Source organism: Gossypium raimondii, chromosome 8, assembly GCF_025698545.1.
Source record: "Gossypium raimondii isolate GPD5lz chromosome 8, ASM2569854v1, whole genome shotgun sequence".
In the NCBI taxonomy this organism is placed as follows: domain Eukaryota; kingdom Viridiplantae; phylum Streptophyta; class Magnoliopsida; order Malvales; family Malvaceae; genus Gossypium; species Gossypium raimondii.
In genome coordinates this window covers 5337853-5365440 of record NC_068572.1, presented here as the reverse complement: position 1 = coordinate 5365440, position 27588 = coordinate 5337853, and the positions used below count along the sequence as shown (strand labels likewise).

General features: G+C 32.1%; 3 protein-coding genes across 15 annotated transcripts; 2 read left to right on the top strand and 1 right to left on the bottom strand.

Annotated features, from left to right (window-relative positions):
* Positions 1–1705: 1705 nt before the first annotated feature.
* On the bottom strand, positions 1706–2407 carry LOC105790479 (hypothetical protein). Its single transcript, XM_012618102.2, has one exon. It carries the CDS (start codon positions 2405–2407, stop codon positions 1706–1708), a length of 702 nt encoding a protein of 233 aa, XP_012473556.1.
* A 247-nt stretch (positions 2408–2654) lies between these two features.
* Positions 2655–19257, top strand: LOC105790477 (probable inactive protein kinase At3g63330). 13 transcript variants are annotated; one of them, XM_052635257.1, is made up of 22 exons: positions 2656–3198; positions 3800–4058; positions 4175–4280; positions 4366–4507; positions 4748–5009; positions 6488–6855; positions 7450–7523; positions 8341–8485; positions 8654–8840; positions 9533–9767; positions 9892–10386; positions 10981–11038; positions 11902–11989; positions 12699–12773; positions 12876–12959; positions 13118–13261; positions 14830–14902; positions 16607–16689; positions 16780–16834; positions 17802–18157; positions 18589–18652; positions 18841–19257. In XM_052635257.1, exons 1-20 carry the CDS (start codon positions 2916–2918, stop codon positions 17862–17864), a joined length of 3279 nt encoding a protein of 1092 aa, XP_052491217.1. In that variant the 5' UTR covers positions 2656–2915; the 3' UTR covers positions 17865–18157; positions 18589–18652; positions 18841–19257. The 13 variants fall into 13 exon arrangements, with proteins under 13 accessions (XP_012473554.1, XP_052491221.1, XP_052491222.1 ...); XM_052635258.1 differs by having other exon boundaries at positions 18589–18667; XM_012618091.2 differs by lacking the exon at positions 18841–19257 and having other exon boundaries at positions 17802–17874; positions 18070–18157; positions 18589–18783.
* Positions 19258–23629: 4372 nt separating this feature from the next.
* On the top strand, positions 23630–25518 carry LOC105790476 (protein LIFEGUARD 2). The gene is made up of 4 exons (XM_012618086.2): positions 23630–24038; positions 24133–24246; positions 24835–24992; positions 25096–25518. Exons 1-4 carry the CDS (start codon positions 23789–23791, stop codon positions 25300–25302), a joined length of 729 nt encoding a protein of 242 aa, XP_012473540.1. The 5' UTR covers positions 23630–23788; the 3' UTR covers positions 25303–25518.
* Positions 25519–27588: the final 2070 nt, after the last annotated feature.

Here is a 27588-nt window from a genome sequence, read left to right as displayed (position 1 = left end):
CTCTTTAAATGATTAAAAATCAAAATAAAATCGGTTTAATCATCACCCTGTATAAAGTTTAAAAAGTATTTATGTTTTTAAAGACATTATTTTAAAATAAGCATAAAAATAGTTTTACCTCTAATATTTATTTTATTTTTAAGACTAACTTTTCAATTTTAGTTAAATTATTTTTATGGAAAACTAACTAAACTATTAAAATCTTAATGAAATTAACATGATAGCTCATGTACAGCTAATATAGTAACATAAATACTTTATTTCTAAAAATTTATTAACTTTTAAAATTTGTTAAAATTTTAAATATTTTTATGATTTTTGAATTTTTATGAATTATACATTATTGTTATATGAATGGTCACGTCAATACCACTAAAATTTTAATAATTTAATTTATTTTTCTATCTAGAAAAATAATTGACTAAATCTTTAAGATTTAAACTTAATGTGATAAAAATATGAGCCAATTTGATAAAAATAAATAAATTATTATAGGCTAAATTTTCATTATTTCTCTAAAATATAATTCAAAGAAAAGAAATCAATTTTTAAATATATTTTTCACTCTTGTGAATGTCAAATAATCTAATTTTGATTAAATAGTATGACTTTTATGGAAATCAAACGAATAAGAACTTTATTAAATTTTGTATTATTATAAATATAAAATATATTATATGATAGGATAATCATTTTATTTCTTCGAGATCGAAAGTAGTGCTATGTTCCACGTCAGCGTCACAACATAACTGTTGCATGAAAATTTAATGATGATTTTATTTACAATTCTTCAATTTTTTTAATTTAATGATAATTTATTATGTTATTACATCAAATATTATTTCATAATTTATAAAATTATCCTGTTGCATGAAATAGCTTACCCAAATCAACAATACTCTTAATGTTTCTAAGGGAATAATTATGGTAAGTCACATTACATTTTTAAGGGATCGAATCATGGAACATTATTGTTAAGAAGGACATTCTCGAACATAAATTGTAAAATAGATATGAAGAATACTAAAATAGAATTTTTTTATTTCTTAACTATTTTTATTTAAAAATTATAATTTTATTTAAGTTCCATATATTAATAATTTGTTTATGTTGTTTTGTTGTATTTGTGTATCCACATCGTGTTCATACTAATTTGTATTGGTTTTATCATTTATTTATTTTATATTCGCTTTATATCTCAATAGGGTGAATCTAAATTTTTTAAGAGGAATTGATAATTAATTATAAAATTTTGAAAGGTCAAAACATATTTTATCATTTGAGAGGTTAAAGTACAATTTATCGTATATTAATTTATAATTTCATTATTTATAAAGAGACTGAAATAACAATTTTTCGTTTTCGACTGCAAGTGACCCTTAAATAAGCCCATGTATTTTAATTTATTCCAATTTTTGCATTTGTTAGTGATAAACTTTAAACAAAAATATTTATGATTGCATTTGGTTGTTGCTATGTCTCAATTAATCTCGTATGTTGCATATTTTTATTTTGTTTAATGTATTATTTTGTGTTTTCATGTTATTTTTCATAAAATACATTTTAAATTTTCTTTCAGTAGTTCATCTCATATTTTTCTTTATTAATTTGTTTCATTAATGGCCCCAACAAATTACTAAATCTTAACAAAAGCTATACAATAACATAGGAAATAAATGAAGGAATGAAAAGTTGATATCTAAGCCTAATTCGTTGGCATCTGGAACCGGCAAATAGGACAATAATGGCTCTGCTTCAGCCACTTCTCGATGCAATCGCCATGAAAAGTACGAGAACCAGGCATCCGAGAAGCATAAAACCCAACCTCCAGCTCCTCCAAACATATCATGCAATCTTCATCTCCAGCTTCTACTTTGACTATCTTTACCATCTCCTTAACCAATGACTCTTTAGTCGGAACCATACCATAGTTACTGCTTTCAAACTCCAATGCCGATTCAACCAAAGCTCTTCCCATCAAAACCCCGTCACTGTGAACGTGAAAGTGTTCCACAACGGAAGCTTGTATCACTGATCGCAAGGGCAAGACTTCACGATTAGTTACTATGCTACACATCCCACGTACAAAAATTCCATGAACGAAGTTGTGATAAGCAAGGGAGGCCGTCTTGATTCGGAGTCTTCTAAACGTGGGAAACAGAACTTGGTCAAACAGGTACTGGTTTTCCGTAATGTCGAGCTTGAAACGAAGGGTTTCTCGTAAGGACGCATGGTTGGTGATGGTGGAGATGTCTGCTAAGCAATCATGGTGGACCGATATGAAAAAAGTGTCAATGGTTAATTCAATATTGATGAACTGGGAAGCAATATCATGAGATTGTGAGATGATGTTGTCTTCAAAAGTTGGCTGGTGAATGATATCATACTCGTATGGAGTGGAAGCCATTAAGAAAAACTTCAGAAACAAGAAAGCTTTAAAGCAACCAGAATAAGTTTAAACTTGAGAAGAAGGAAAGCTTTAAGAAATCTGATATTTTTGAAGCTTGTAACTCTCGTAATACTATTTTATAAGACGACAATGGCGGTTTAAAAGTATTGGACTAGAAAAAGGGAACCTCATTTGTTAAAGGGCTATATTGCAAATATACCATGTATTAATAACTCCTAATACAGAATAAAAAGATGCTCTTCAAGACTTCAACCTTGATTGTGCAGTTAACAGCCGACTCAAAATCCAACTGAGCAAACTACATTTCAAATTCTATTTTCAATATTGTTGGTTTCTTCGGCAACACAGCCACCGGCAAAATAGTGCAGACGTATTTTGCCTCACGAAGTTTGCGCGCTAATTTCATTTCCTTTCTTTATTTCCTCGCCAATTTTTGTCAACTGTTCATCTTCGCGCAGGGAGGTTCCATTCCATGAAGGAAAATCAGAGATTCTGTTAATTGACCATGTCGTTGAAACTATTGCTTCTCGTTTTAGGATTCCTGGTGTACTCTCTGAGAAGCTCTCTTGGAGAATCTTCCACCTGTTTGACGGTTTACAAAGAAGGTGGTGCGCCGGCGGTGTTCCAATCCCCTAAATGCCCTCGCTGGAAAATTCCGAATCATGGTTCTGGTGCACGCTCCCCCACTCCCGTGACGGGGCGCTGTCAATCGGCTGTGCTTCAGGGTCGAAGGAAGCACATGGAAGATCGCACTGTCTGCATGCTCGATCTCCACATTCCCTTCCCGAGTATCTCTCTTTCTTCATATCTTTTTTTTTTTTTTGTGCGGCTTCGTGGTTTTATTAGAATGCGTTCATAGGGGAATTAGTCTTACGATTAATATTTTCTTTTGTAAAAAGGATAAATTGATGTTGCAATTTAATGACAGTTTTTATGCTATGGATTGAAAATGAGATTCTAGGGTTTTTCATTGAATGAATTTGCTTTCGGTTGTTTTATTAACAAACTTTATCACTTTGTTTAAGAAAAAAAAAATCCTTCTTTTAAGATTGAAGTTATGAAGTTTTGTCGGTTAATTAAATGCTTAGCTCTTTCTAATGACTGTAACCAATGTAGCAATGATATTAACGTAACCAAAGAAGGTTGAATTAGAAAAGTGGGGAGATATTATGCTAAATCAAACTACTAACTTCAATAGTTTACTTCTGACTTAGTGTTCTTATAGAGGCAATTTTGTTTGAAAAGAATCTTTCTAAACAATGTAAGATTTGGTATTTTTGCTTATTTTGTGATGGTTGAAGAAGTTTGTACGTATCACTGATTTAATAACTTTGTCTTACGTCTCACGCTTTTATTTTTAATATATAAATTTTTGATACATTGGAGCAGGCAAAATTGGGGTTAAGGAAGTTTCAGTCGGAGTTGTTGCGGTTTTTGATGGTCATAATGGTGCTGAAGCTAGTGAGATGGCTTCAAAACTTTTACTGGAGTATTTTGCTCTACATACATATTTCCTTTTGGATGCAACTTTTTCCTTTGTATTGAAGAAGCAGTCAAGTAGGTTGCCAAATGTAGGAGAAGGGGATATTGTTTTCCAAGTGCTTAATTGGGACAAAGAGATTGGAAAGCATGGCTTGAACTTTGAAAGGTGATATCATGTGTAACTCAGACCATATTTATGTTTGAGTTCCTTGTTTTAGAAAATGGATATAGCTGTTGCTTGCTGTTGACGATTCTTAACTCAAAGTATTAATGCTTGCTCAGATTTAAGTTTTCAGTCCCAGAAAATCTTGATGATTCTTTTCACTTGGGTATATTGAAGGAAGCTTTGTTAAGGGCAATCCATGACATAGATGCAACATTTTCTAAGGTATAGTCAATTAGTTTTCTCTTTCCTTATTCAGAACCATGTGCATTAAACTTTCTTTGTATTGATGTGATTTTAATCTGTGAAGGAAGCATCTAGAAATAACCTTGCTTCGGGTTCAACAGCTACAATTATACTGATAGCAGATGGTCAAATTTTAGTTGCTAATATTGGAGATTCCAAAGCCATTCTGTGTTCCGAAAAATTCCATTCTCCTTCTGAGGCCAGAGGTCAGATGAATATTTGGTTGCCACTTGAATTGACCTAAAATTTTCCTGGACTCAAATATTTCCACAGCCTAATTAAAATATTTTTTCTCCACCTCCTTCCCTTAGAAAGTGTTTCTCATTGAGTTTTATCTGCCGAATTACATTATTGCATGTCAGAGTATGACAGTTAGATATATATATTCAACATATCTACAAGAACATGGCAACGTACATTCATCTCTTGTAACTTGCATATTGCAGAAACTTTGTTACAATTGTACAGGGAGTGGAGGCGCAACGGTGCTGTTTCACCTTTTAGAAGATCCAATTTTAAAGTGGCTGCGTCCAGTGGATTGGTACGTTATATTGTCAAGGAACTAACTAGAGATCATCACCCTGATCGAGATGATGAAAGGTCTCGAGTAGAAGCAGCTGGTGGCTATGTTGTTGAATGGGGTGGTGTATCACGTGTGAATGGTCAGCTGGCGATCTCCCGTTCTATTGGTGATGTATCATACAAAAGGTGATGTTCTAAATTGGAAGAGTCAGTCTCTGCATTGTGTTCATCTAGCTTCCCTCCATTTATCTTCTTCTTTGGCTATAACCTCCTGAAAATTTTGAGACTACAATTCTTATGGCTTGGTTCAGTGTAAAATGTTCAAAGTAAAACTGAACTTGCTGGTCAAATCTACAGACATCGTAGTAACCTTTTTGAAGGGAGGGAGTTATTTTATTCAGAGCATGGCTCTATGTTCATAAAAAGGTGTTTTATCATGCATATATTGGTTTCTTTGATGATTCTCATTTATATGTTAAAGCGTGTGCATTGGGGTAGTCTAAAATTGGAAGTAGGTAGGTTCTTTAGGCTTTTCTTTTCTTTTTCCTACTAGAAATCTATAAATTTGATATGTCCTTCCTCAAGTATGTGACTGTGAATTCCTGATTGGATCCTGCACTGCTTCATGTTGGAGCAGACAGATAAAGGAGCCCTACCTTCTACCCTGGCAGTTTGTTGTTTTTAGATCATGTAGAATGGTTTGCTTTATTTACAAAATAATTATTAATATTCACGTATTACAAGAAACGGGAAATTTTCTGATTTGAGATATGCGAAGATTCATCTTTTGCTATCTATTATTTAAAGATTGTACTAACATTTTATCAGTTATCCATGTCTGTGCTTTCTGCTTTAGTTCTACATTCTGTTTGTTTTTCCAATTAAAAAAGTTCTCATCTTGCCTATTATAGTTGTGCTTGGGTCTTGCACTGCTCCATGTGAGGGCATGTAAAGGAAGGAGCCCTATCCAGTACCCACTTCCCTGGCAGCTTCTGTACTGTTTTTTTTTTTTTTGTGAAAGCAGTTCTGTTTTTAGATAAAACATAGAACAGTTTGTTTTTGTTTTTTCTTTTTTTTTTTAAAAGAATCTAAAAAAACAATTTATTAATAAAAATGGAAAATAGCTTTATTAGACAAACAAAGATTAATCTTTTGGAATCTATTGTTTGGTGCTAACGTTTTCTAATTTATCACTTCAAAAAAACATTTTCTATTTTTCTCTGTCTGTGCTTTCTGTTTTACTTTTACATTCTATTTGTTTTCTCAATCATCAATTTCCAAATTTCCATCTTGCTTTTTATAGTTGTGATTGGACCTAGCACTGCTTCATTTGAGGGCAGATAAGGAAAGGAGCCCTACCCTATTCCCTTGCAATGTGTTGTACCGTTGTTTGATAATATAGAATTTTTTTTCATAAAAAAAACTATTAAAATTCACATTTTACTATGAAATGTTGAATACTCTGATTGAACTATGCAAAGATTACTTTTGATATCTATTATTTAGATGGTACTAACATTTTCTAAGATATGTCTGTGCTTTCTTCTCTACCTCTACATTTTGATTGTTTTTCCAATCAACAATTTCCATCTTTCTTCTTATATTTTGAAAAGCTTTTTTTTTTTAAGAAGTTTATTAAAGTTATTATGTGCATGTTTCTCCAGTTATGGTGTTATCGCTGCACCAGAGGTGACAGATTGGCAATCTCTGACTGCTAATGATAGCTATTTGGTGGTTGGCTCTGATGGCATTTTTGAAAAGCTGAGCTTGCAGGATGTTTGTGATTTACTTTGGGAAGTAAAGAATCATGATACTGTTGGATCAAGACTATCTTCTTCATGCTCACTCTCACTAGCTGATTGCTTAGTGAATACTGCCTTCGAGAGGGGCAGCATGGACAATATGGCAGCTATAGTGGTTCCACTGGGATCTGCTTTTCTATCTCAAAACTTGCTGACTGAAAGATGTGGAAGGAAAGGGGCCAAGGAATTCCCAGCTAATGGACTACAAAAATTCATTCATGGACGATCAAGTAAGAATCTCTTGGTAGACTTTCTTGTGAATGTTCTTTGAATGGAACATGCACTGATTGAATTAACTTATAATTGGAAGAAATTGCACATAAGGAAGTTCAATAAATTTGACCTTCATTGCTTCGTTCAAAATAGACCTAAGTTGTCTTAAATATGTGCTCTTCTTCTTAGCTTCATGAATGCACAAATCAATTCAAACTCAGAGCCATATGTTTGCTTGAAATAGCCATCTTCATTGGTGGAGAAAATTCCATTGTAGTGCTATAATCTTTCTTTGCATTTGTTGTTTCCTCCGCAAGGTGTAGGCTTATTGATGTTCTGGGCGTTGTTTAGGTAAGTTTTCATGCACTGGCGTAACATGGGTATGCATGCCCCCATTTAAGTGCATTTGTCATGTATCTTTTCTGTTCTCTTGCAAAATGTTGTTTATGTGCTATATTTTTTGGCATTTTTAGCTGTAGGTTTTGACCTGTAGTTTGATGATGCATCTTAGTTATTTAAATTCATTTATTTATTTTAGATGTTTGCTACTTTGTTAAATAATTATTTTCAAATTTTTAATAGGCTCAATTCCTTTTTGCTATCATGATCAGGTGATGATATTAGTCCAGACCTACTGCAGTTGGAATCTACTCATCCAATCACGACTAAATTTAACAGGCTATTGGTAAGTATGAGAGGCTAATTTGTTATGGAGATGTATTTCCAATTTTTTCCCCAATCCAAGAGATATATCTAGGGAGTGTTGAATTTTTTAGAAAAGACTCAGTTCTACCCTGTCCGGCTGTATGGCTTTTCAAGTCGGAAGATGTGAAGACCTTTTCTACTGTTAAACATGGATTTGGGGAACTGCAAGGCATTTCCTGTTTGTTTGTTTTATTTTTATTATTATTATTTTTTTTTGTATCTATGAGCTCTGACATGGACCTTAACTTTCCATTGTGGCAAGAACTAGGGCCGTTCGTTTTAAAGGAAAATATATAACCTGAGAGGAAAAGAAAACTAGATAGTAATTTGGGAAACTCTGCTTTGATCTAAGCGTGCATTCTCTTTTTTTTGTTGCTTCATTCCCTCTCTTCCGAGTGACTCCTGCTGTTATATTTTTGTCAGGTTTGAATGAAAAAAGTTGATTTTTATCAAAATCACAATATGCCAACTATATGTTAGGTTCTCCCTGTTTTCCCAGTTGAAGGCTAATTATTATGATGCTGACTGTAAGCTTTGTGCAACATTATTCTCTTACAACTTATAAGGTGTTTGGAACTAAAATCAAATTCCCGTTTAGTTGTCTTTACTGTCATGTTAGACTTTGAGTTGTACTATGCCTGTGGCATAAAGGTAATTTGGCATTATAGTCATTGGAGTTGATTGAGATGATAGAAACTCTTGTAGGAGTTGGCACCCTATTGTAGGAAATTTTTTTGTGATTTTGCACCCTATTGTAGGAAATTTTTTTGTGATTTTGTTTCTCTTTTACCATATAGGTTCAAGGAAAACCTAGCAGTTATAGCTGTTTCTATTTATCTGAGAATCTCAATGATGATGTGGATGATACAATTCAAACTCAAAAGGAAGATTATGTGCATGACCTACCCCAGGCTCTACCTAATGCCTTTGAACGACCCTGTGGTATGTAAAGTTCTATCTATTCTTTTTATCTGGCCGGCTGGGTTTGTTAGTCCTTTGATTCACTATGGTTTTCCTGTTTGATTCATTGGTAGGAATTGAAGCACATTGACTTCCTTAATGTGTACAATGACTGGAGTATTGCAGTAATTTTTCTTTAAACCATGTCAGGTGGACCTTTAAATGTGTACAATGACCGGAGTTTATGCTTAAACTTTGGGATGACTGTTGATGGAGCTAATGATCAATGCGTAAATCCTGAGGGCTTCACTAGTTTCCTTGGTTTTCTTGAATCCATACCCTTCCATGATACTAGTTCAAGTTATGGGACAGAGGAGTATCCAATGCCAGACTCTAGGTTTATTCTATTCTTTGCTTAATGCTTTACTCCCCCATTTGGCATTAACCTTGGTTATCTTCCATGGCATCGATCCTCCATCACTGAGTTTAAATGCATTGATCTCCTCCAAAAACTTCATTATCCACCTCCTTAGTAGTGATCTTTGGAAAAATTGACCCTGATTCATGTTAAAGTATGTGAAGTAATATAAATAGATATTTATATGTTTATATTCATACATATCCACATATACATTGTTGCTTCTTTATTTTATGTTTTCTCAATATGAAATATAATTTGGTTTACATTAAACTAGAGACACTTCTGTCATTGAAAAAGATGTGGACTGTTTCTTTTGTGGATGATATTCTAATCCTACAATTTTGATCCTAACAAGGTGATAGACAATCAACATTGATGGGCACTAGATGCCCCATCTGCAAGGAAAATGGATATCGAATGTTGCTAAAAGTTTTAGGAGAACATAAGTGGTGGAAATTAGAATATCTCTTTTTACCTTATTTCCCTAGAGATCAAAATTTTGTTCTCTTTAATGCAAACAATAGATAAATTTTGAACTGAAATGCAATTTTCTATGGTTAAGATGATTAGGTTTTCTCCAATTAGAAAACAAAGGTTAAAAATAGAAATTTGGTGGTTGTTTATCGTCATTTCACCATTATGACAGTCTTGTACCTCTCTTTTATCAGGTATATTCTAAAGAAAAGATTTGGTCGTGGTTCTTACGGTGAGGTATGGTTGTCGTTTAGTTGGAATTGTCATCATGGCAGTGATGCTTCAAGATGGGGTGAAGAAAACAAGACTACCAATTTTGGTGATATTCATTTTGATACATATGGCAGTAGTTCACGTTGTAATACATCTAGGAATGATAGTCATGTTGGTTCTTCTGATGGCAACCTGTTTATTCTGAAACGCATAATGGTAAATCTTTCTCAAGTTTTTTATGTTGACCTCATTTTCATCTTCCTTAAATGAGTGTTTAGTTCTATCTTGTTTGTTACTGTTTTGTCTGGATCATCTTATGCCATTATCTTCCCGATCACAGGTGGAGAGAGGGGCTTCTGTTTACTTAAGTGGTCTAAGAGAGAAGTACTTTGGTGAAGTTTTCTTAAATGCCTCTAGAAACCTTGGAAGTTTTCCATCGGGTGAAGTATCGGAACCTTTCTTAGAGGAATCACAATCTGGTTATGGTGACACATTAGATGCAAATTTAGAATTAGGAATCACTTTGAGTCCTGAAAATATATATCTGAACAAATCTGGATTTCACGGGGCTGCTTTTGAAGAAGGTTTGAACCATATTGCAAGATATGTTGAGTCATTTGAATCACGGTCTAATGAAATATGGCTTGTATTTCATTATGAGGGCATGTCACTATCAAAGCTTATGTATACCATGGAAGAAGCCGTACATAATGCAGCTGAAGAAAGCGATGAAGAAGTAAAACAAGTTCGCGTATTGCGTCCATCAAAATGGTGGCATTGGTTGAGGACAACAGAAGAAGGACAAGAAGAAATGCGCAATCTTATTTGGCAATTGGTACATCATCTTCCAATTAAAGATTTCAGATTTAAGTTTTTTTTTCTTTTATATTCTTTCTCTCTTTCTTATACTACTCATTTCAATCGCTCTTGGCTATATCCTGAAATCCTAGCTAGGATAATATACTATTTGGTTCATGAGTTTGGCTTCAATGTTCAATTTGGTACCTAAGTTTTTTCAATTTGATACTTGAGTTGTTTTTTGTCCCAATTAAGTACCTGAATTTGGCTTTAATGTTCAATTCGGTACCTGAGTTTTTTGTCCCAATTAAGTACCTATGTTTTTTTACCAGAGCACACATGTCAAATATTCATTAGGCCACATGATACTTTCTGGTCTGGGTACCAAATTGAACATTGAAGCTAAACTCAAGTACCAAATGGTATGTTAACCCATCCTAGCTTGACTTTAGTGAACAATTTGTAATTCAAGTTTTAGCAAAACTTGTTTCAAATCTCATCTTAGTAACATATTTTGGCTTATATTTGTTTCCTTCTAGGAGTTTCTCATGTTCTAATAATATTGTATCTACTATTGTTATCTTAATTTAACTGCTGATTTCTTGTATGCTTTTGCTTTTCATTTGCTCAGTTGGTTGCACTGAAGTCCTGTCACGATCGCAATATTACCCACAGGGATATCAAACCTGGTGAGGATGGCAATGCCTTCTATAGAAGTGTTGTTAACTGTGTGTTAAATTTAAAAAAAGAAAAAAAAGAACCTTGGGATATTTCTGAAAATGCCTTTGCTAGGTCCAAGCTTTACTATTTGTTTCCATTGGCTTAAATGATTATATTTGGGTTATCCCTGTTTTACACTCACCTCTTGGATTTTCTGTTGAGATATGCTACATGAGTACAATTCTACCTAATTGTGATGCTTTGCTTTTGATAGTCTATCACGTTGGGGTACCTGAGTATGTTTCTATGGTATGCGCTGGTTAAGGAGTTGGGATCTAGATGAGAGCTGTGCATGTAAATAGCATTGATCTTGATAACTAGACTGCTAGCCTGGTGGGTTGGGAATGGGAGGGATTTGATGACATATGAGAGTACTATAATATTTTACTTTTTCTTTTCTGCTATTATTTTGTATCAATACAACTATGATTTTGGATTCATCAACTTGATAAGTCGCATATTGGGAGCACGAGAATTCTATCCTTCTTGGAAAGTTGTACTAACAGTAAGCGAAAGAAATTTGCTTAATTAACCTAAAGATCTTGTCAACTTCTGTGAATGATATGATTTTGTTAATGAGATAGCAAATGGCATTATATTCATTCCACTTTTTGTTTATCTTTGTAAGCCCATAAATGCTGGCTTCATTGTTAGATACTGTTTGAAAACATTTAGAAGTTGGCTTGTGAAACATTCTATAACCATATCTGCAGTTCATAGGGATAAGTTGATACATAATGATCCCTTTGTTTCTTTAGTTTTCTATCTAGTTTTTAGAATATTATTCTGACTTCCTGCTAATTGGTATGCTTTTCATTTTTCCTATTGGAAGAGAACATGGTTATATGCTTTGAGGACCAAAAAACTGGAAGATGCTTGAGAGAAATTCCAAATGAAGATAAGAATTTTACCACTAGAATGTAATTTTCTTCTTATCTTATTAAAACTGTTGTAAATGTTAAATTTTCTTCTCTTTGATGTTAGTATGCATGTGTTACGCTTTTACTGATTCATTTGAAACTCCAAGGTCCTGAAGGTGTGATGCATATAGTAAGTGGTTCATCCATATTAGAAGTGCTCTTCTCATTTCTTTTATTTCATGAAGACTTCTTACCTTCTTGAGTCTTTCTGCCAGACCGTGCATGCTCAAAATGGATTCAGCAATAACTTATTGCTTTCATATTCTTGTTAAGGTTTTATTGCTGCAATATTCAGTTGCACTGTGCATGTCTTCAAAATTTCTATTTTACTATACTTCTGTCCCAACTTCTCTCTTCTTTGAGACTTCTCGAATACTAAGTTCTAGTGCTTTGCATGTCAATGAATGAGACTTGTAAGCCATGTTTGATCTCTTTGTTTGTACGTGTCTGTCTTTTGGTTTACATGCACGGATGTTTTGAATACTTCAAGTGAACTTTTTACAGCAAAAAATAGCACAAATTTGTTACTCTTGTCATGTAATTTCAGATTTAGTAATTTTGTATTTTAGAATGAGTTAACTAACAGGAAAGAATTTTTTATAAAATGATTTACGTTTGCAATCGTGGAAAAGCTTAGGTCTTGTAAGAAACAAGTGCATTAAAAGCCATCTGAGTTGATGTTATTAATGTCCTTTCTGCAAATTGTTAGGCGCATCATTGACTTTGGAAGTTCAATAGATGGGTTTACACTGAAGCATTTATACGGATCAGCTGGACCTTCTAGGTGGGGTTTCTGTTTAAGATATTTCTGTGTTTTTCTTTATCCATGAGTTTGGCTCCCAAGAGAAAAAGAACTTACAACAGATAACTACTCTTATCTTTCCAGATCTGAGCAAACTCATGATTATAGTCCACCTGAAGCTCTTCTTAATGCTAGTTGGTATCAAGGGCCCACTAGCACTTCTTTGAAGTATGTCAAGATCCTTTTCATAATTTTTCTATATCAATTGTTCTTCTCCTAGACTTTGATTTTATTTTACTTTTTTTTTTTTTTTTTCAAATTCTTGATCAAATTCTATTACATTTTTTTATTAAACTAGTAGAGTGCTTTTCAAATAATGTTGACAGATATGATATGTGGAGCGTAGGTGTAGTGATCTTAGAGATGATCTTGGGGACACCAAATGTATTTCAGATAAGTGCTCTGACACGCACTCTTCTAGATCATCATATCGAGGGTTGGAACGAAGACATGAAGGAGCTTGCTTATAAGTATGTTTCAGTGAAATTTTTTATCTTAGAAAATTGTTAGAAATGACCTTCCTTTAATTTTCTGCTTCTCTTTACATGGATAAGCCAATTAATATACTGCCCTCCTCTTTAATGCATCCTTCATGAATGTCATGTAGCTTACTTGCATCTCTTTTTGTAGGATGAATTTGAAAGGATATTAACTATTTTCTAATTTCTTTATCTCCCTTTTTCTTTGTTAAATGAGGTTGGGAAGAATCATTTCTCAGTTTTTGGTCCTTAAGGAAAAAGAAATGCAATGACCAAGTTGTTTCGGACACAGGCTTGTTAGATGGGACCAATGTTGTGTTAGCAGAACAAGTGTATTTAGCGAAGTTTATAAAATTACACTGTGATTTGAGCCTCTCTCCTGTCGAAACTTTAATTGGACAGTTAAAATCTTAGTTGTAGCCGTGTGTGTGACATAGTGAGGGCTTTTATTGGGAACCTATTAGATGCAAATTCTTTGGATTTGGGAGGTTAGTGCTGGCTATGTTGGTACCTTAGATGAATTCTAAAGTGGGGTTTCATTTGATATGTATATTTACAAGGTTAGAACTTTCGGTAAGAAAAGAAAAAAAGTTTGAAGATATTTCAGCCTTCTGTGGCTTGCATGGAGCATACACTGTACTGTCTAGAAACATTCTGCTTATTGTTGTTGCGTTCTTGTCCTTTACTTTTTATGCCACTTCAATGGTTTTTTGTTGACTAGCAGTGAGCATTCTGTCGGTTCACTTTATTTGGTTTACAAGTATTGAAAACAAATAAAATCAATCAACTTGACCTTTTAAAGTAAACTGACCGACTTAAGGCCTTTAGGGTGATGGACTGCATTGCAGAGGCTGGAGGTGAAGGGTGACTGGTGTAGCTTGTTTGTGTTGGGCAGTGCAACATTGAGAGCTGTGAGGGTTGTGGCCTGGACCTGACTGGTCAGCTGCTGAATGGTGTGGGTGAGGGAGTGGGCACAGAGGAACTTGAGGAAGAAAAGAGAAGAATAGAATGAACCTGATTTGAAGACTGAAGTTGGGGATTTTTCATTTATTTTATGAAATAGGGTTGACATGGTTATCATAGGATAACTGGGTATGGGTATTTGGTCTTATAAATAAGACAAGTTAATCAAGTGTCAGTTTACTTAATCAGTTTGGTTTGAAAATATAAAATAGCAAACCGATTTAATAAACATATTCAAACCAATCACTCCGACTGACTTAAACCCAAACCAAACTTAATGGAGCTGTTATAGTCGATTTCAGTTGGTTTAGTTGGTTAATCTGACTACTGCTCACCCCTATAGGAGAGAAGTAGATGAGCTATTATGTTTAAAGAACCTACGGATCTCTTATATTTATTCTCCAGTGTTTCAGCTAGCAAATAGGCTCTTATTTATATAACTCAATGGTTTATTTGAAACAGCCAACAAATTTTATGCTCAAACATATCATCTAGGCTTTTAATGTTTGTGAGTGGATTTGTCAAATAATAGACTATGTTCTACTTGGAATAAATGGTGTCTAGTATCCTTATAATTCCTTAAGTCTTGGTTTCAGGCTTAGATCCTTCATGGAATTGTGCATTCTAATCACTGGGAGTTCCTCCAAACATCATCATGCGATGAACCAAGTAAGTTCCAATCCTCATTGCTAAAAGAATCCTTATGTATGCAATTGCAAGAACATGTTAGAATATTGCACAGTAATATATTTGGTTGATGTTTCGCCTTCAATTACCGTTCCCCATGGTTTGAATTTTTCTTGTTGTACAGGCTGTGAATCAAGTAGAAGCCAATTTCTGTGATTGACAATTTCCTTCCTCAATTTCTCAACCATTCTGAGCATTATATTTCCTTTTTGTCATCTCATCAGTGATTAAACCATTTCTTGGTAGAATCCTCTTAATCTGGTTTGAGGTTTTCACTGTAGATTATGAATTAAATTGCAATACCACAATTAGATATAGTCGATATGTGTAAGCTAGTAAGTATGAAGATGTGATTCATGCATTTAGGGTGTAATATATTTTCATGTGACAGAATAATAAAAATAAAAATAAAGCAACTGTTAACTGGATTAGTAGGTAAATTAGTAGTTCATTATACGTTAGTCTGTCACTTGTTATTTGAGAAAAAGTAGTCTCACAATGTGGTAGTCTCCTATGAATTTATATTGGAACATTAAATAGTGCAAATCCCAAATATGCCCTTAAACCCAAATACAGAATACTTAACACTCTTCCCTAAGCTGGAGCATCTATATGTGCACCCAGCTGTTACAAACTTATCGTATTTTAGAACCAGATAAGGATTTTATAAACAAGTTCTGCAAGTTGGTTGGTAGAATTCATTAACTGTGCGAGAAACACATCTGCATAAGTTTGCCTTGAACTAGATGACAATCCACCTCAGACTGTTTAATTCTTTCATGCACACTGGATTTGAGGCTATATGAGAAGCTTCATATTATCACAAATAAGAGTCACAATCTCTTATTGCTTAAATCCAACATCTGATGTTTCAACCAAACCAATTCACAAGTAGTATTGCCAGGGCACTGCACTCCGATTCAGCCCTTGATCTTGTGACCACTGTCTTATCTTTTACTCTTTAAAGACAGTGTGAGAGACCTTGCTTGTAGCAAACTACACAACTTTAAATTGAGTTTTCTTTATTGAAAATCAGATCTGTTCAAGTCTGACACGAAGAATAGAATTTTTGAATTTTAACATATTAAATCTATCTCATCACTGAAGAACAAAAGTTGAACATGGGTTTTGGATCAGTAGGTAAAGACACTGTTTGATGGTTTTATGTTCTTTTGTATTTGTTTGGGAAAGGGAAAAAAGGTTAGGGTTTAATAATCATAAATTTGCCTCCAAGAATGTATGACCATGTTATTTGGGAAAAGTAGTCTCCGAACGTTGCAGTTTCTTATGTATCTATATTAGAACATTAAATAGTTCAAATGACTGATATATCCTCCAACCTAAATACTTGATATCACTTTGCAGAAAATTAATCCAAATATTGAAAATATTTTACACCGTCTAATTTGAGGCTTATCTTGCATACTAAATAGAAAGAAAATGTTCAAATGAATAAAAATTGTATTGAACTCATTTAGATGCTCAGTGCTACTTCCTATGGTATGCCATCCTTATTTCTTCAGAAGACAGTTAACAAAGACCTAGAGATGAAATTTTAAGTGATAGTTAAGACAAACGATGCATCCTAAAATGGATGGTGCTCCGTGGATGCCTTTATTAATGTTCGAATCCCTGTCATGAAATTGATTTCCTATGTTTAGTAGTTTACCTTCTCATTCGATATAGGCTGGCATGTCACCTGCTTCTTGGAAATGCTCTGAAGAATTTTTTTCCCGTCAAATACGGAGTAGAGACCCTCTGAAGCTTGGGTAGGTTCTTTCTGTAATATATGATTATCTGATTTCACTACGTCTTAATATTACTGCCTGCTTATATTTTTGTTTCAAAATTTTGTGCAGATTTCCAAATGTTTGGGCTTTGCGGTTAGTGCGTGACTTGTTACGCTGGGACCCTGTAAGTTTTCATATTTACAACTTCAGGGGAAAATTATTAATGCATTTGCTTTTTAAAATCTAATGATAGATAATAAATGAACCTTTAATTTGTTACTTGCGGTTATGCTTCTATTCAAAAATGCTTTTGGTGGGGAACTATACAAAATGTTTTTGTTCTTTCAGTTTAGTAGAAACTTCGTGTTCAACTACAAATCATTAACTTTTTCTTTGTAATATTCATAGGCTCAAGTGACTTTTTAAGGGGAAAATGCCTCCATAAAATTTCCATTGTTCTTTGAAGTAGTCAAGAGCATGAGAATTGTTTTTTTGTCTGCTATTTTTGTTTGTTCGCTTTAGAATAGCATCAAGTTTCAATTCATTTGTTACAAGAAAAAAACATGATAAAAATAGTTTTTGAGAATTTTGAAGATATTCAAGAAAACTGTAATTTCTCTGTAAATACGGGTAATTTCTTTTTAACAGTCTTACGTAATCATTTCAAATTATATATGTATTTAGATATGTCAAATATAGTTTGATTTGATTTTAAAAACTTGAACCCATCTGACCTTAATAATTGCAGTGTCAAACTGGACCTGAATCTTGAAACCAAAGTAATCCAAACTCAAAATGGTTCAAATCCAAACTGACCTCAAATTACTGTTTAAAACACTTGACTCGACCGATTGAGAGGTTTGGTTATTTTAGCCATAAAAGGCAGTAGTTGAGTGGTTCTTTCAGTCTTATTTAGATAAATAAGCTTTTTCCATCGTGACAATAGTTTCTTAGCATCGTATGCTTTTGTATCTCCTTCACAAATTGGTAAGGTGTTGAATGTTGTATAGCTTCTAGATTGACAAATGATGTGTCTAAGCAATTTATCCTTTTCCTTGATTTTACTATCCGCTTATGTACAAAAGAGAGTTATATATAGTTGATCATAAATATGACGTGTTGGGGCTTGAAATGCATTTTTTATTTTGTAGGGCGATCGATTAAGTGTTGACTATGCTTTGAGGCATCCGTATTTCCAACCTCACAAAAGTTGAAGAATGCCAGGTCAACCATTTTTCTCAAAAGTTAAAGATGTTCATAGAAAAGTCTCAGTAGTTAGTTATGTTCATTTCCGATTTTCCAAGTTGATACCTAATACATGAAGGCTGAGGAAGTTGGAAGTTTGGTTTCGAAAGTCACTGCAAAGAATACATTTAAAATGGATGGAAGGTGGATTCATTTTGAAATACCCATTGCCAGGCTCTCTGCAACACAGAATGCTGAGTACCGGTGCCATTTAGATGAAGACTGAAACTATCATGGCATCTGCTAAAGTGATGACTGCAAGGTATGCTTATTATCTCGTGAAAGAAAAATGGGCAAAATATTGTCAAAAACCGGCAGTGATCTCTCAGATATAGCCTAGTATTAGAGGGGATTAACTTAGTATGAGGTGTAGACTTGCATCTTTAGGGTAAGATCTTCTATAACAGCACATGCATTTTGAACTCTAGCTCTAATGATGGTTGTCTCTAACGTCATTTGCAATAAATATACACGTATGTACGTACATTTATATATAGAGAGAGATAAATTTGCATTAGTATAAAATTTTTGTACTTGCATAACCTTATATGGTTTATATTTTAACTATTGAACCTTAATATTTCATGGTCTTTTCATTTATATTCAAATCAAATGATATAATTATTAATTCGGAAATTCGGCTTTCTTGAGTTTAACAGGGTTTTAATCTTTTATTTGTGTTTACTGCTCAAGGTGTGGCTCTCTCTATTAGACTGGATCCACCGCCCACAAAATCAGACGTCCGCGGAACATTCAGGTCATTGTTATGAAAGTAAACACTTTTTTTTCGTTTTTGAAAAAAATATATTTGTTCATATTATATCCAAAAGTATCTTCTTTTAGATCTAAATAGAAAATAATATAACTATTCTCCATACTTTTAGAACACATGATCTTTGACTTTACTGTTGTTTTTCTTCAAATGGACGGATTCTTGTTTTGCAGCAATAGCATGAGTGAAGATGAAAGAGGGTCAAAAACTGTCAAAGTTAGCGTTGATATTAGGTTTTTGGGAATCACTTCCCAATTTGGAAAAGATTCGATATTAGCTCTGATGGAGTACAATTTCAGTTAAAGATTACACCCAAACATATAAAAACGAGTCCACACGCCACCCTATTTCTCATTTAGAGTAAAAGTTGGTTCCCAAATAACGAAAGAAAGCACAAGAAACAGGCAACTCTTTGGTTCAATGTGCTGAACATTTTTTTTTTCTTAGGAAAGAGTAAAACTCTACTTGATTTGAAAAAATAAAAAATCTTGTTGAGTTTCGAGTTAATCAAATCAAGTTTTCTGTTTTTTTAAGTCAATTCAAATAAGTAATTTAAGTTTCTAGTCGAGTTGAATTTTACAGCTTGAATAATAGGTTGGTGTAATTATTCATTTGATCTTTGTCAATTTTGAAAACGAACAAATTAATTTATTTCTCAACAAAATTATTAAAAAATTCAAAGTAATTTTAAATTTAAAAAATTCTAAAGGATATATAAAAGAGTTAAGATTTCTAAAACAATAATTTAATACCTAAATAAATAAATTAACAATCCAAGTTTATCATATTAAAATATTATATATTTTCTTTTTTTGATAGAGTTTTCAAATATATATGGTTTCAAGTTTATATGTTCTAACAAGGAATTAGTTATATTGCAACAAGATTTTAATTGATATGTTTTATTTTTTAATTTAACTCAAATATTTCACTCGACTCAATTTGAATTTTATTTCACTTGACTCGATTTAAAAAGATTCAAATCAAATTAGGATGATAAAACAAGATTCGTCAATTCGATTAGCTCTAAAATGGTTCGGTCGAACACTTATCCTAGGATCAACACAAAGGGTCAGACACAAGAAGCTTTATCAAGTTAAAAGATGGCATCTCACTGGTTACTGTAATGGAGGAGAAAAGTGGTCAAAGCACGATAAATTTAAATTTTCGATACAAAAGGAAATAATAATTACCATACTTTCCATTGCAGGAGGTAACAAAAAATCTCGAATTTAATATGTTTTGATTCGTTCAATTTTTAATAATGATTTTTTTTTATATTAGAATAAGGCTGATTGAATAGTCTTTTCATCAAATTTTTTGAAGTTGAATTAGTAAAATTTAGATTAAATCAACTCAACTTTTATGGAACAGAGTCGATGGTATCACTCAGTAGTTAGCGATCAAATTTCATTGCAGTAACAAACTATGGTTTACCTTGCTACGGTGTTTGGTTGCAGTTTTCATATTCATAGTTGATAACCAATGCCATGACAACTACAGAGTATATGACTCATGTCATTACTAGTCTGAGTGAACATTAAATAAGATCATAACTAAAAACTAGGAGAAGAGCAAGAGAAAGAATTTAGAAACTTATATTTTTCTCTTACAAGATTCCTTCTTATTAATCAGTCAAAAGGCTTGAGAGAGTTTTTTTCTACAAAAGAAGACTTGTGTCCCTAAAAGATGTCAAAGACTGTTGCCTATTTATAGACAAATTCCTAAGCTAAAGATGAAACTATACACTATTGACCAACTTAATCACTATTCACGTGAATAATGAATCTATATAACCACAAAACACTAAATATTATAACACATTGTAAACTCCCGGAGTCTGAATTTTTTTGTCAAAATTATATTATATATTTTTACGATAGTAAAATATAATTTCATCATTTAATAATCTATATTTTTATAATTTTAATGGGTTAAATTAATTTTTATTATTTTTAGGGTCAAAGTATAATTTCTGTATATTTTGGTTTTTAATAAATTTGTATTCGATTAACCCATGAAACTAATTCAATTGGTGATTTTATATTAAGTATTAAAAAGTAAATAAACTAGAAATTTATCACATGGGTATGCATTTGGAAACCACAAATTTAGAACTTACTTTTATTTAAAAATAACATATAATAAATAATGAAACGTATGATTTGAAACTAATTAATAATATCACTTTGAAATATATACGTTATCAAAATGAAAAAATAGATTAAAATGTTTATCATGGTGTTGTCATCTTAAGTTGGTGTCGAGTTAACTTGTGACACCGACTCAATCAAATACATTTTAATATAGAAATCTTATCGTATGTGTATATGTGTGAAAACTACAATTTAGAATATAATTTTTTCTTAAAAAACATATAATAAATAGTAAACACGTATGGTTTGAAACTAATTACTAATAATACATTAAATATATACGATGTTAAATTGAAAAAATAGATTAAAATTGTTTCTCATGGTGTTGTCATCAATCTTAAATCAAGATCGAGTTAACTCGACACTAACTCAATCAAATATATTAATATATATACAATTTATGAAGATAATAAATTGTGCATATTAAAATAAAATTTTGATTGAGTGATAACTATGGTTTTATTAATCTAATTGGTGCGAATTCAAATCTAACAATATGTATATTTTATTGGTTTTGTTAAAATGAAAAGTCTAAATATCTTCAAATAATGTAATTTATTTAATTAAAGAAAGACATTTCTATAATTTACCTAATTGAGTTGGTGACCGATTAAGAGCGGCACTAACTTAGTAAAACATTTAATAAATTGTATAAATATATAAAACTGACGGAGATAATAAAATGTGTATAATAAAATTAAAATATATCAAAATATCAAAATAAAATTTTATTCAATGATAAATTAAAAATTTTACTAATGTAATAAACGGGCTATTTTACCTAAATAGCTCAAAAAATATTATATTTACAAAAAAATAACACAGGTTTAAAAACAATAACCAAAATAGCATGAAATGAACAGTAAAATCGGGTTGTGGCCTGTCAATGGTCGGAACCAACTCGTATTTTAGACCCATGATTGCCTGATAATTGTGTCAGACTTAAAAAAAAAGATTTTTTTTGTTCTGGCCTGTCAATGGCCGGAACCAGTATATTTTTTTTAGATTGTATAATATTGATATACAAAAAAGAAAAAAAAATTTGGGTGTTGGTCTGTCAATGGCTAGCACCCCTGTACACGAAAAAAAAATTTTGAGTTTTGGTCTGTCAATGGCCGGCACCAGAATACGATAAAAAGTAAAAAAAAAAATTTGTGCCGGCCATTGCCAAGCCACCACAATTTTTTTTTTACTTTTTTTGTATACTGATACCTGCTATTGACACGAAAAAAGTAAAAAAAATTTCCACAAAAAAGGTGGTGCCGACCATTGGCAGGCCACCACAAATTTTTTTTTTACTTTTTTCGTATACTAATACCTTCTTTTGACACGAAAAATGTAAAAAAAAAATTCACAAAAAAGGTGGTGCCGGCCATTGGCAGGCCACCACAATTTTTTTTTTAGGCCACCACAATTTTTTTTTTTTACTTTTTCCGTATACTAATACCTTCTTTTGACACGAAAAATGTATAAAAAAAATTCCCACAAAAAATGTGGTGCCGGCCATTGGCAGGCCACCACCAAAAAATTTTTTTTAACTTTTTTCGTGTACTGATACCTTTTTTTGACACGAAAAAAGTAAAAAAAATTCTCACAAAAAAGGTGATGCAGGTCATTGGCAAGCCACCACAAAAAAAAATAATTTACTTTTTCTCCTATTCTAGTACCGGCCATTGACAGACCAAAACTCGAAATTTTTTTTTCCGTGTACAGGGGTGCCGGCCATTGACAGGCCAGCACCTAAAATTTTTTTTATTTTTTTATTTTTTGTATATAATATTATACAGTCTAAAAAAAATACACTGGTTCTGGTCATTAACAGGCCAGAACCAAAAAAATTATTTTTTTAAGTGACACAATTATTAAGTAATCATGAATTCAAAATATGAGTTGGTTCCTGCTATTGACAGACTACAACTCGATTTTACTATTCATTTCAGATTATTTTAGTTATTATTCTTAAACTTGAGTTATTTTTATAAATATAATATTTTTTTGAGCTATTTAATTAAAATAGATTAATAAACGTGAATCTAAATTTTATGGTGAAATTTTTATTAATAGTATAGATTATAGTGTTAGGTGGAATCTTTACCTCGGCAGTTTCAAATCTAGCTTCGCGTTGACATCGTCTAACTGAAAAAGGCATAAAACCAACATTGCTAGAAAACTCTAGCAAAGAAAAGAATCGAAACATGGAATTCACTCGCAAGGAACTACATATTCCCCTCTTTTTATGCTTCCTTTCTAATCCACTTTCAAATTTAAAACTAATAATAATATACTCTTAACCCACTCCTCGAATTTCCTTTTCCCTTGCGAATAAAGTTAAAACTAGTTGATTGAATCGAATTAATATTAATTAATTTAATTAAAATTTTTAATTCTTTAATTATTAATCGAATCGAAATATTTCAATTAATTTAACCGGTTAATTAAATTAATCAAAATTTATATATTTTGATTTTTTTATTAAATTCAGTATAAAATATATTAGAAATAAATAAATTGATAATATTAATTTGATGAATTAACCGAATTAGTAATAGTCCAATATATAATATATAATATTATTTATTAAATTTAATTAATTCAATTAATTATTTAATTTTGAGCTGAATTATCTGTTAATTAAAATTTAAAAAAAAATTAACCGAATTAAATAATTCAAATGATTAATTTAATTTTAACTGAAATTTAAAACTACTTTACGCGATTGCCATTTCCCATATCCTACTCGCTAGTCTAGAATCTTTTAGAGCCATCCACGTCCTCTCACACTCAACGTGTCAACATCTCGTTGAACTTCCACTCCTCTCACCAGAACTTTCTCTTCACCAAAAACCGCCATTTCTCTGCGTTTATAACATCCCCTAAATTCCCTCCCAACAATCCAATTAAAGCCCCAGCCCTCAATTTAGCAGCCAATTCCCACTCTAAGTTCTTGTATTCTTTTCACCAGATCATGTGGAACCAGCCTTACCGGAAAAATGATACGGAGGCCGGACCGAGGCCTTTGTATCCTATGATGTTAGAACCGCCGGAGATGAGGTGGGCGTTTATCCGGAAAATTTACTCCATCATTGCTGTTCAGTTGTTTGCTACAATCGCGGTGGCTGCCACGGTGGTTACTGTCCATCCGATTTCTAATTTCTTCGTCAGTACTGGCGCCGGCTTGGCTCTTTATATTGTCCTAATTATCACGCCTTTCATTAGTACGTTTCTTTTTCTTCTTCTGCTTTTTCTTGGTGGTCTTGATTTGTGGTTTTTCGGTTTAACTAAAATGAGAATTCATTCGTTTGCTTGCAGCTTTGTGTCCATTGTATTACTATTACCAGAAGCATCCAGTGAACTATCTTTTGCTTGGAGTTTTCACAGTTTCTTTAGCTTTTGCTGTTGGATTGACGTGCGCTTTTACCAGTGGTAAGATATGGATTCTTGATTTTCGTTTGATAGAATTGAAGAAGTTGAACTACGTTAATTCATAAAAAAATTATAAATTCACATAAGAAGATTTTGATTTATTATGCCTTTTATAAGAATTAGGAGAATGTTGATTAAAAAAAAAAAGAATTCGGAGAATGAACTTTAAATTACTTATAATAAATACTAGATTAAATACTTAGTTTTTTAATTAAGGGTGTGGATGAATTGATCTTTTTTCCCAGAAGAATTTAATGTTGTAGATATTAGAAGGGAGGTTTAAATATTTGGAAATAAAAGTAGAAAAACTGAATTCTAAATCTAGGAAAAGTACAGGGACTTGGAGCTTAGATGTATAGAAAAACTTAAGAAGACATAACTTGGGTTCTGATGGGTTCTTTCTTAATTTCCTTAAATTTAATTTTAGAAAATAAATTGCAGTCATCACTATTTATATCTGGAGTCGGAAAGATGAGATGGATTAGCTTAGACTTGGAGAGAACTTTATGACTTATGATCCATGTATCTTTTGCATCTCAATAAGAATAAAGATACTAAAAGAAGCTCAATGGTTTGTTTGCTGAGCAGGGAAGGTTATTTTGGAGTCGGTGATTTTGACGACCGTCGTGGTGGTGGCTCTAACCCTTTACACCTTCTGGGCTGCAAAGAGAGGTCATGATTTCAACTTCCTCGGCCCTTTCCTGTTCGGTGCTGTCCTTGTTCTTATGGTTTTCGCTCTGATCCAGGTATACTCCAATCTTCGCCTTGTTTGTTCATATATGTTTTTACACTGTATATATACAAATCTTTATTCCATATCATTGCTAAATGCGTTAATTTGGGTTTCAGATACTGTTCCCACTGGGTAGAATCTCGGTGATGATATACGGGTGTTTGGCCTCCATCATCTTCTGCGGCTATATCATATATGACACCGACAACTTGATCAAGCGATATTCTTATGATGAGTACATATGGGCTGCTGTATCTTTGTATTTGGACATCATTAATCTCTTCCTCGCATTGCTTACTGTTTTCAGAGCTGCAGATAGTTGAAAAATGGACATCACTGAAGTGGGCTATATACAGACTATTTTTTTTTTCTCTTTTTCAGGTGAATGTCACCCTAAATGTAATGTTTGGTGTTTAGTCTTCTTTTTCTCCCCTCTTTTTTAGGTGGTAAATGTGAATGATGGTTTAGAAAGGGGTTGAATGGAAGATTCTGATGTCAAAATAGGGGAATTGTTGATAATAACACAAAAAATTCCAAGATTCTGTTTTGCCTATGCATGTTAACCGCCTGCATTAAAAAGGTTAATTTTGCTTGGAGCGTTACTAAACAAAATTAGATTTATGATATATAACAAATCTATTTATTTTTACTAAAAATATTTATTGAACTTCTATATAAAATTGGATAAATTTTTTTGTTGAACCGATAATTTTAAATGTTATTGTAAGCGATGGTTGAATTTATATAAAATGATAGAATTACTTTTCTGATAATAATTTTTATATTAAAATAATTGAATTACATTCATCTTCAATTAATTCGTATATTTTATTTTTATATATAATAATGAACTATGAACAAGTAATGGCTAATTATTTGGTGATTTTTCTTTTTGTGCCAGTGGTAACCTTATTTCAATGATACAAATAAATAACAAAAATCTTGCACAATAATTATTAATCGAGTCTTAATTTAACGGTATTGATATAAGAAATATTGATTACTATTAAACATATTTACTATTGTGATCAGAGATGATAATTATATTATATAATTTTTTTCATATTATTCTTTTATTTCTTTTATAAGCCTGTTGTTTTTATGTCTAATTTTCAATAAAATTTAAATGTTTTTCAAGAATCATATGTTAAATACGTAATATTTCAATATATTATTTAAGCAGCATAGCCTGTTCGGCACACCATTGTCTCCACACCAGGTATCGTAACCGTCTGCTAGGCCTACGATGAAGTCATGTGCATTTGCTGCTTTGGACGTTTCGATAATTTCAGATTCATCGATTTTATAGGATGCTTCGAATAAAATGTTCTACGGATTGTGTTGGTTTTTGGCTAACAATGATTTGAGTTTCCTTAATGACCTATGGCCTTATATCTCGACCATCGATCTTCACAACTCCCTTAAAGAGGATCATAATTTCTCTCAATTAAACTGATGATTGTTGATTTACTGGATCCATTTTGTCCTGCCATCACGATTAATTTCCGCTGTGTTATGAAATTAATTAAAATTTTGATTAAGATAAGTGTACTTATCAACTAATAGTATAGCTATGATAAACAAATATATCGTTCTCACGAGGATTACAAATATTAGTAATTACCATTTTCCTATTAACCAAATTATTCGAATGATTGATTCAAACAAAAATTAACTAATTTAATTAACTAACAAACACGACAAAGAATAAAACATGAAAATTGATTAACTACCAAGAAGCGAAACAATATTTAAGAAAGAATTCACCTAGATGCCTTTGCTAGTCTAAATTACGTAATTTTTACTTAGTATCTTGATCTGTAAAAATCTCTAAATTATATTAATATCTCTTTCAAGCATAAGAGTGACTCTAGGTTGGTTGATTGAATTTCTTTCTAACTAAAACTTTTATTATCGCATTAACTTGTATTACAATTTCTCTATTAGATTTGAATCTAATCGAATATATTTATAACGACTTATTCCTAAGGTTGCGTGTAACTTCACTCAATCATGCAAGATTTACTCTTAAGTAGGGTCTATTTAATCTCCGATTTAAGCACATCAAATATAGATTAATAATCTAAAAATATCAAACCAAGGATTTAGCACACATAACTGAGAACATGAAACTAAGTATTTATTGCGTAAAATAAAAATCAAATGACGGAATCCATTATAGTTTTCATTTCTCTTAAGTATTTAGAAAATTAGTTCATACTTGAAAATAAAAACATCCAATATACTGTATAACTGAAAAAAATAAAGAAACTCATTATAACTTCCTCATAAATCAAATGGGAATGTTCAATCTTAATGAAAATTTGCTTCAAAGTCTGTTTCAATGGTGTTTTTCGAATTGTTTTCTTAAATATTCTATGACGACTTACTCCTATCTCCTTATTTTTGTCATATATATGTCTTAAAATTTTCGAAAAACCTAAAAATCGTAATTTTTCGTTGTTCAATGTGAAATCTCGTAAAATCGATACTGCCTACCACACGCTCGTGTTCCAGCTTGAGCTTGACGATACATGACCATTCTTCAACCATAGTAAGTTGTTGAAGATTTGCTTTAGTTACTATAACAAAATAATCTAGCTAATTTT

What these genes read in the sequence shown, in the direction of transcription:
- LOC105790479 (XM_012618102.2), bottom strand. Translation starts at nt 2,407, where the DNA reads ATGGCTTCCACTCCATACGAGTATGATATCATTCACCAGCCAACTTTT.
- LOC105790477 (XM_052635257.1), top strand. Translation starts at nt 2,916, where the DNA reads ATGTCGTTGAAACTATTGCTTCTCGTTTTAGGATTCCTGGTGTACTCT. An exon ending in CATGGCTTGAACTTTGAAAG is followed by an intron (nt 4,059 to 4,174) that starts GTGATATCATGT and finishes ATGCTTGCTCAG; the next exon opens with ATTTAAGTTTTCAGTCCCAG. An exon ending in TTATTCTGAAACGCATAATG is followed by an intron (nt 9,768 to 9,891) that starts GTAAATCTTTCT and finishes TCCCGATCACAG; the next exon opens with GTGGAGAGAGGGGCTTCTGT.
- LOC105790476 (XM_012618086.2), top strand. Translation starts at nt 23,789, where the DNA reads ATGTGGAACCAGCCTTACCGGAAAAATGATACGGAGGCCGGACCGAGG. An exon ending in AATTATCACGCCTTTCATTA is followed by an intron (nt 24,039 to 24,132) that starts GTACGTTTCTTT and finishes GTTTGCTTGCAG; the next exon opens with CTTTGTGTCCATTGTATTAC. An exon ending in TGGTTTTCGCTCTGATCCAG is followed by an intron (nt 24,993 to 25,095) that starts GTATACTCCAAT and finishes TTTGGGTTTCAG; the next exon opens with ATACTGTTCCCACTGGGTAG.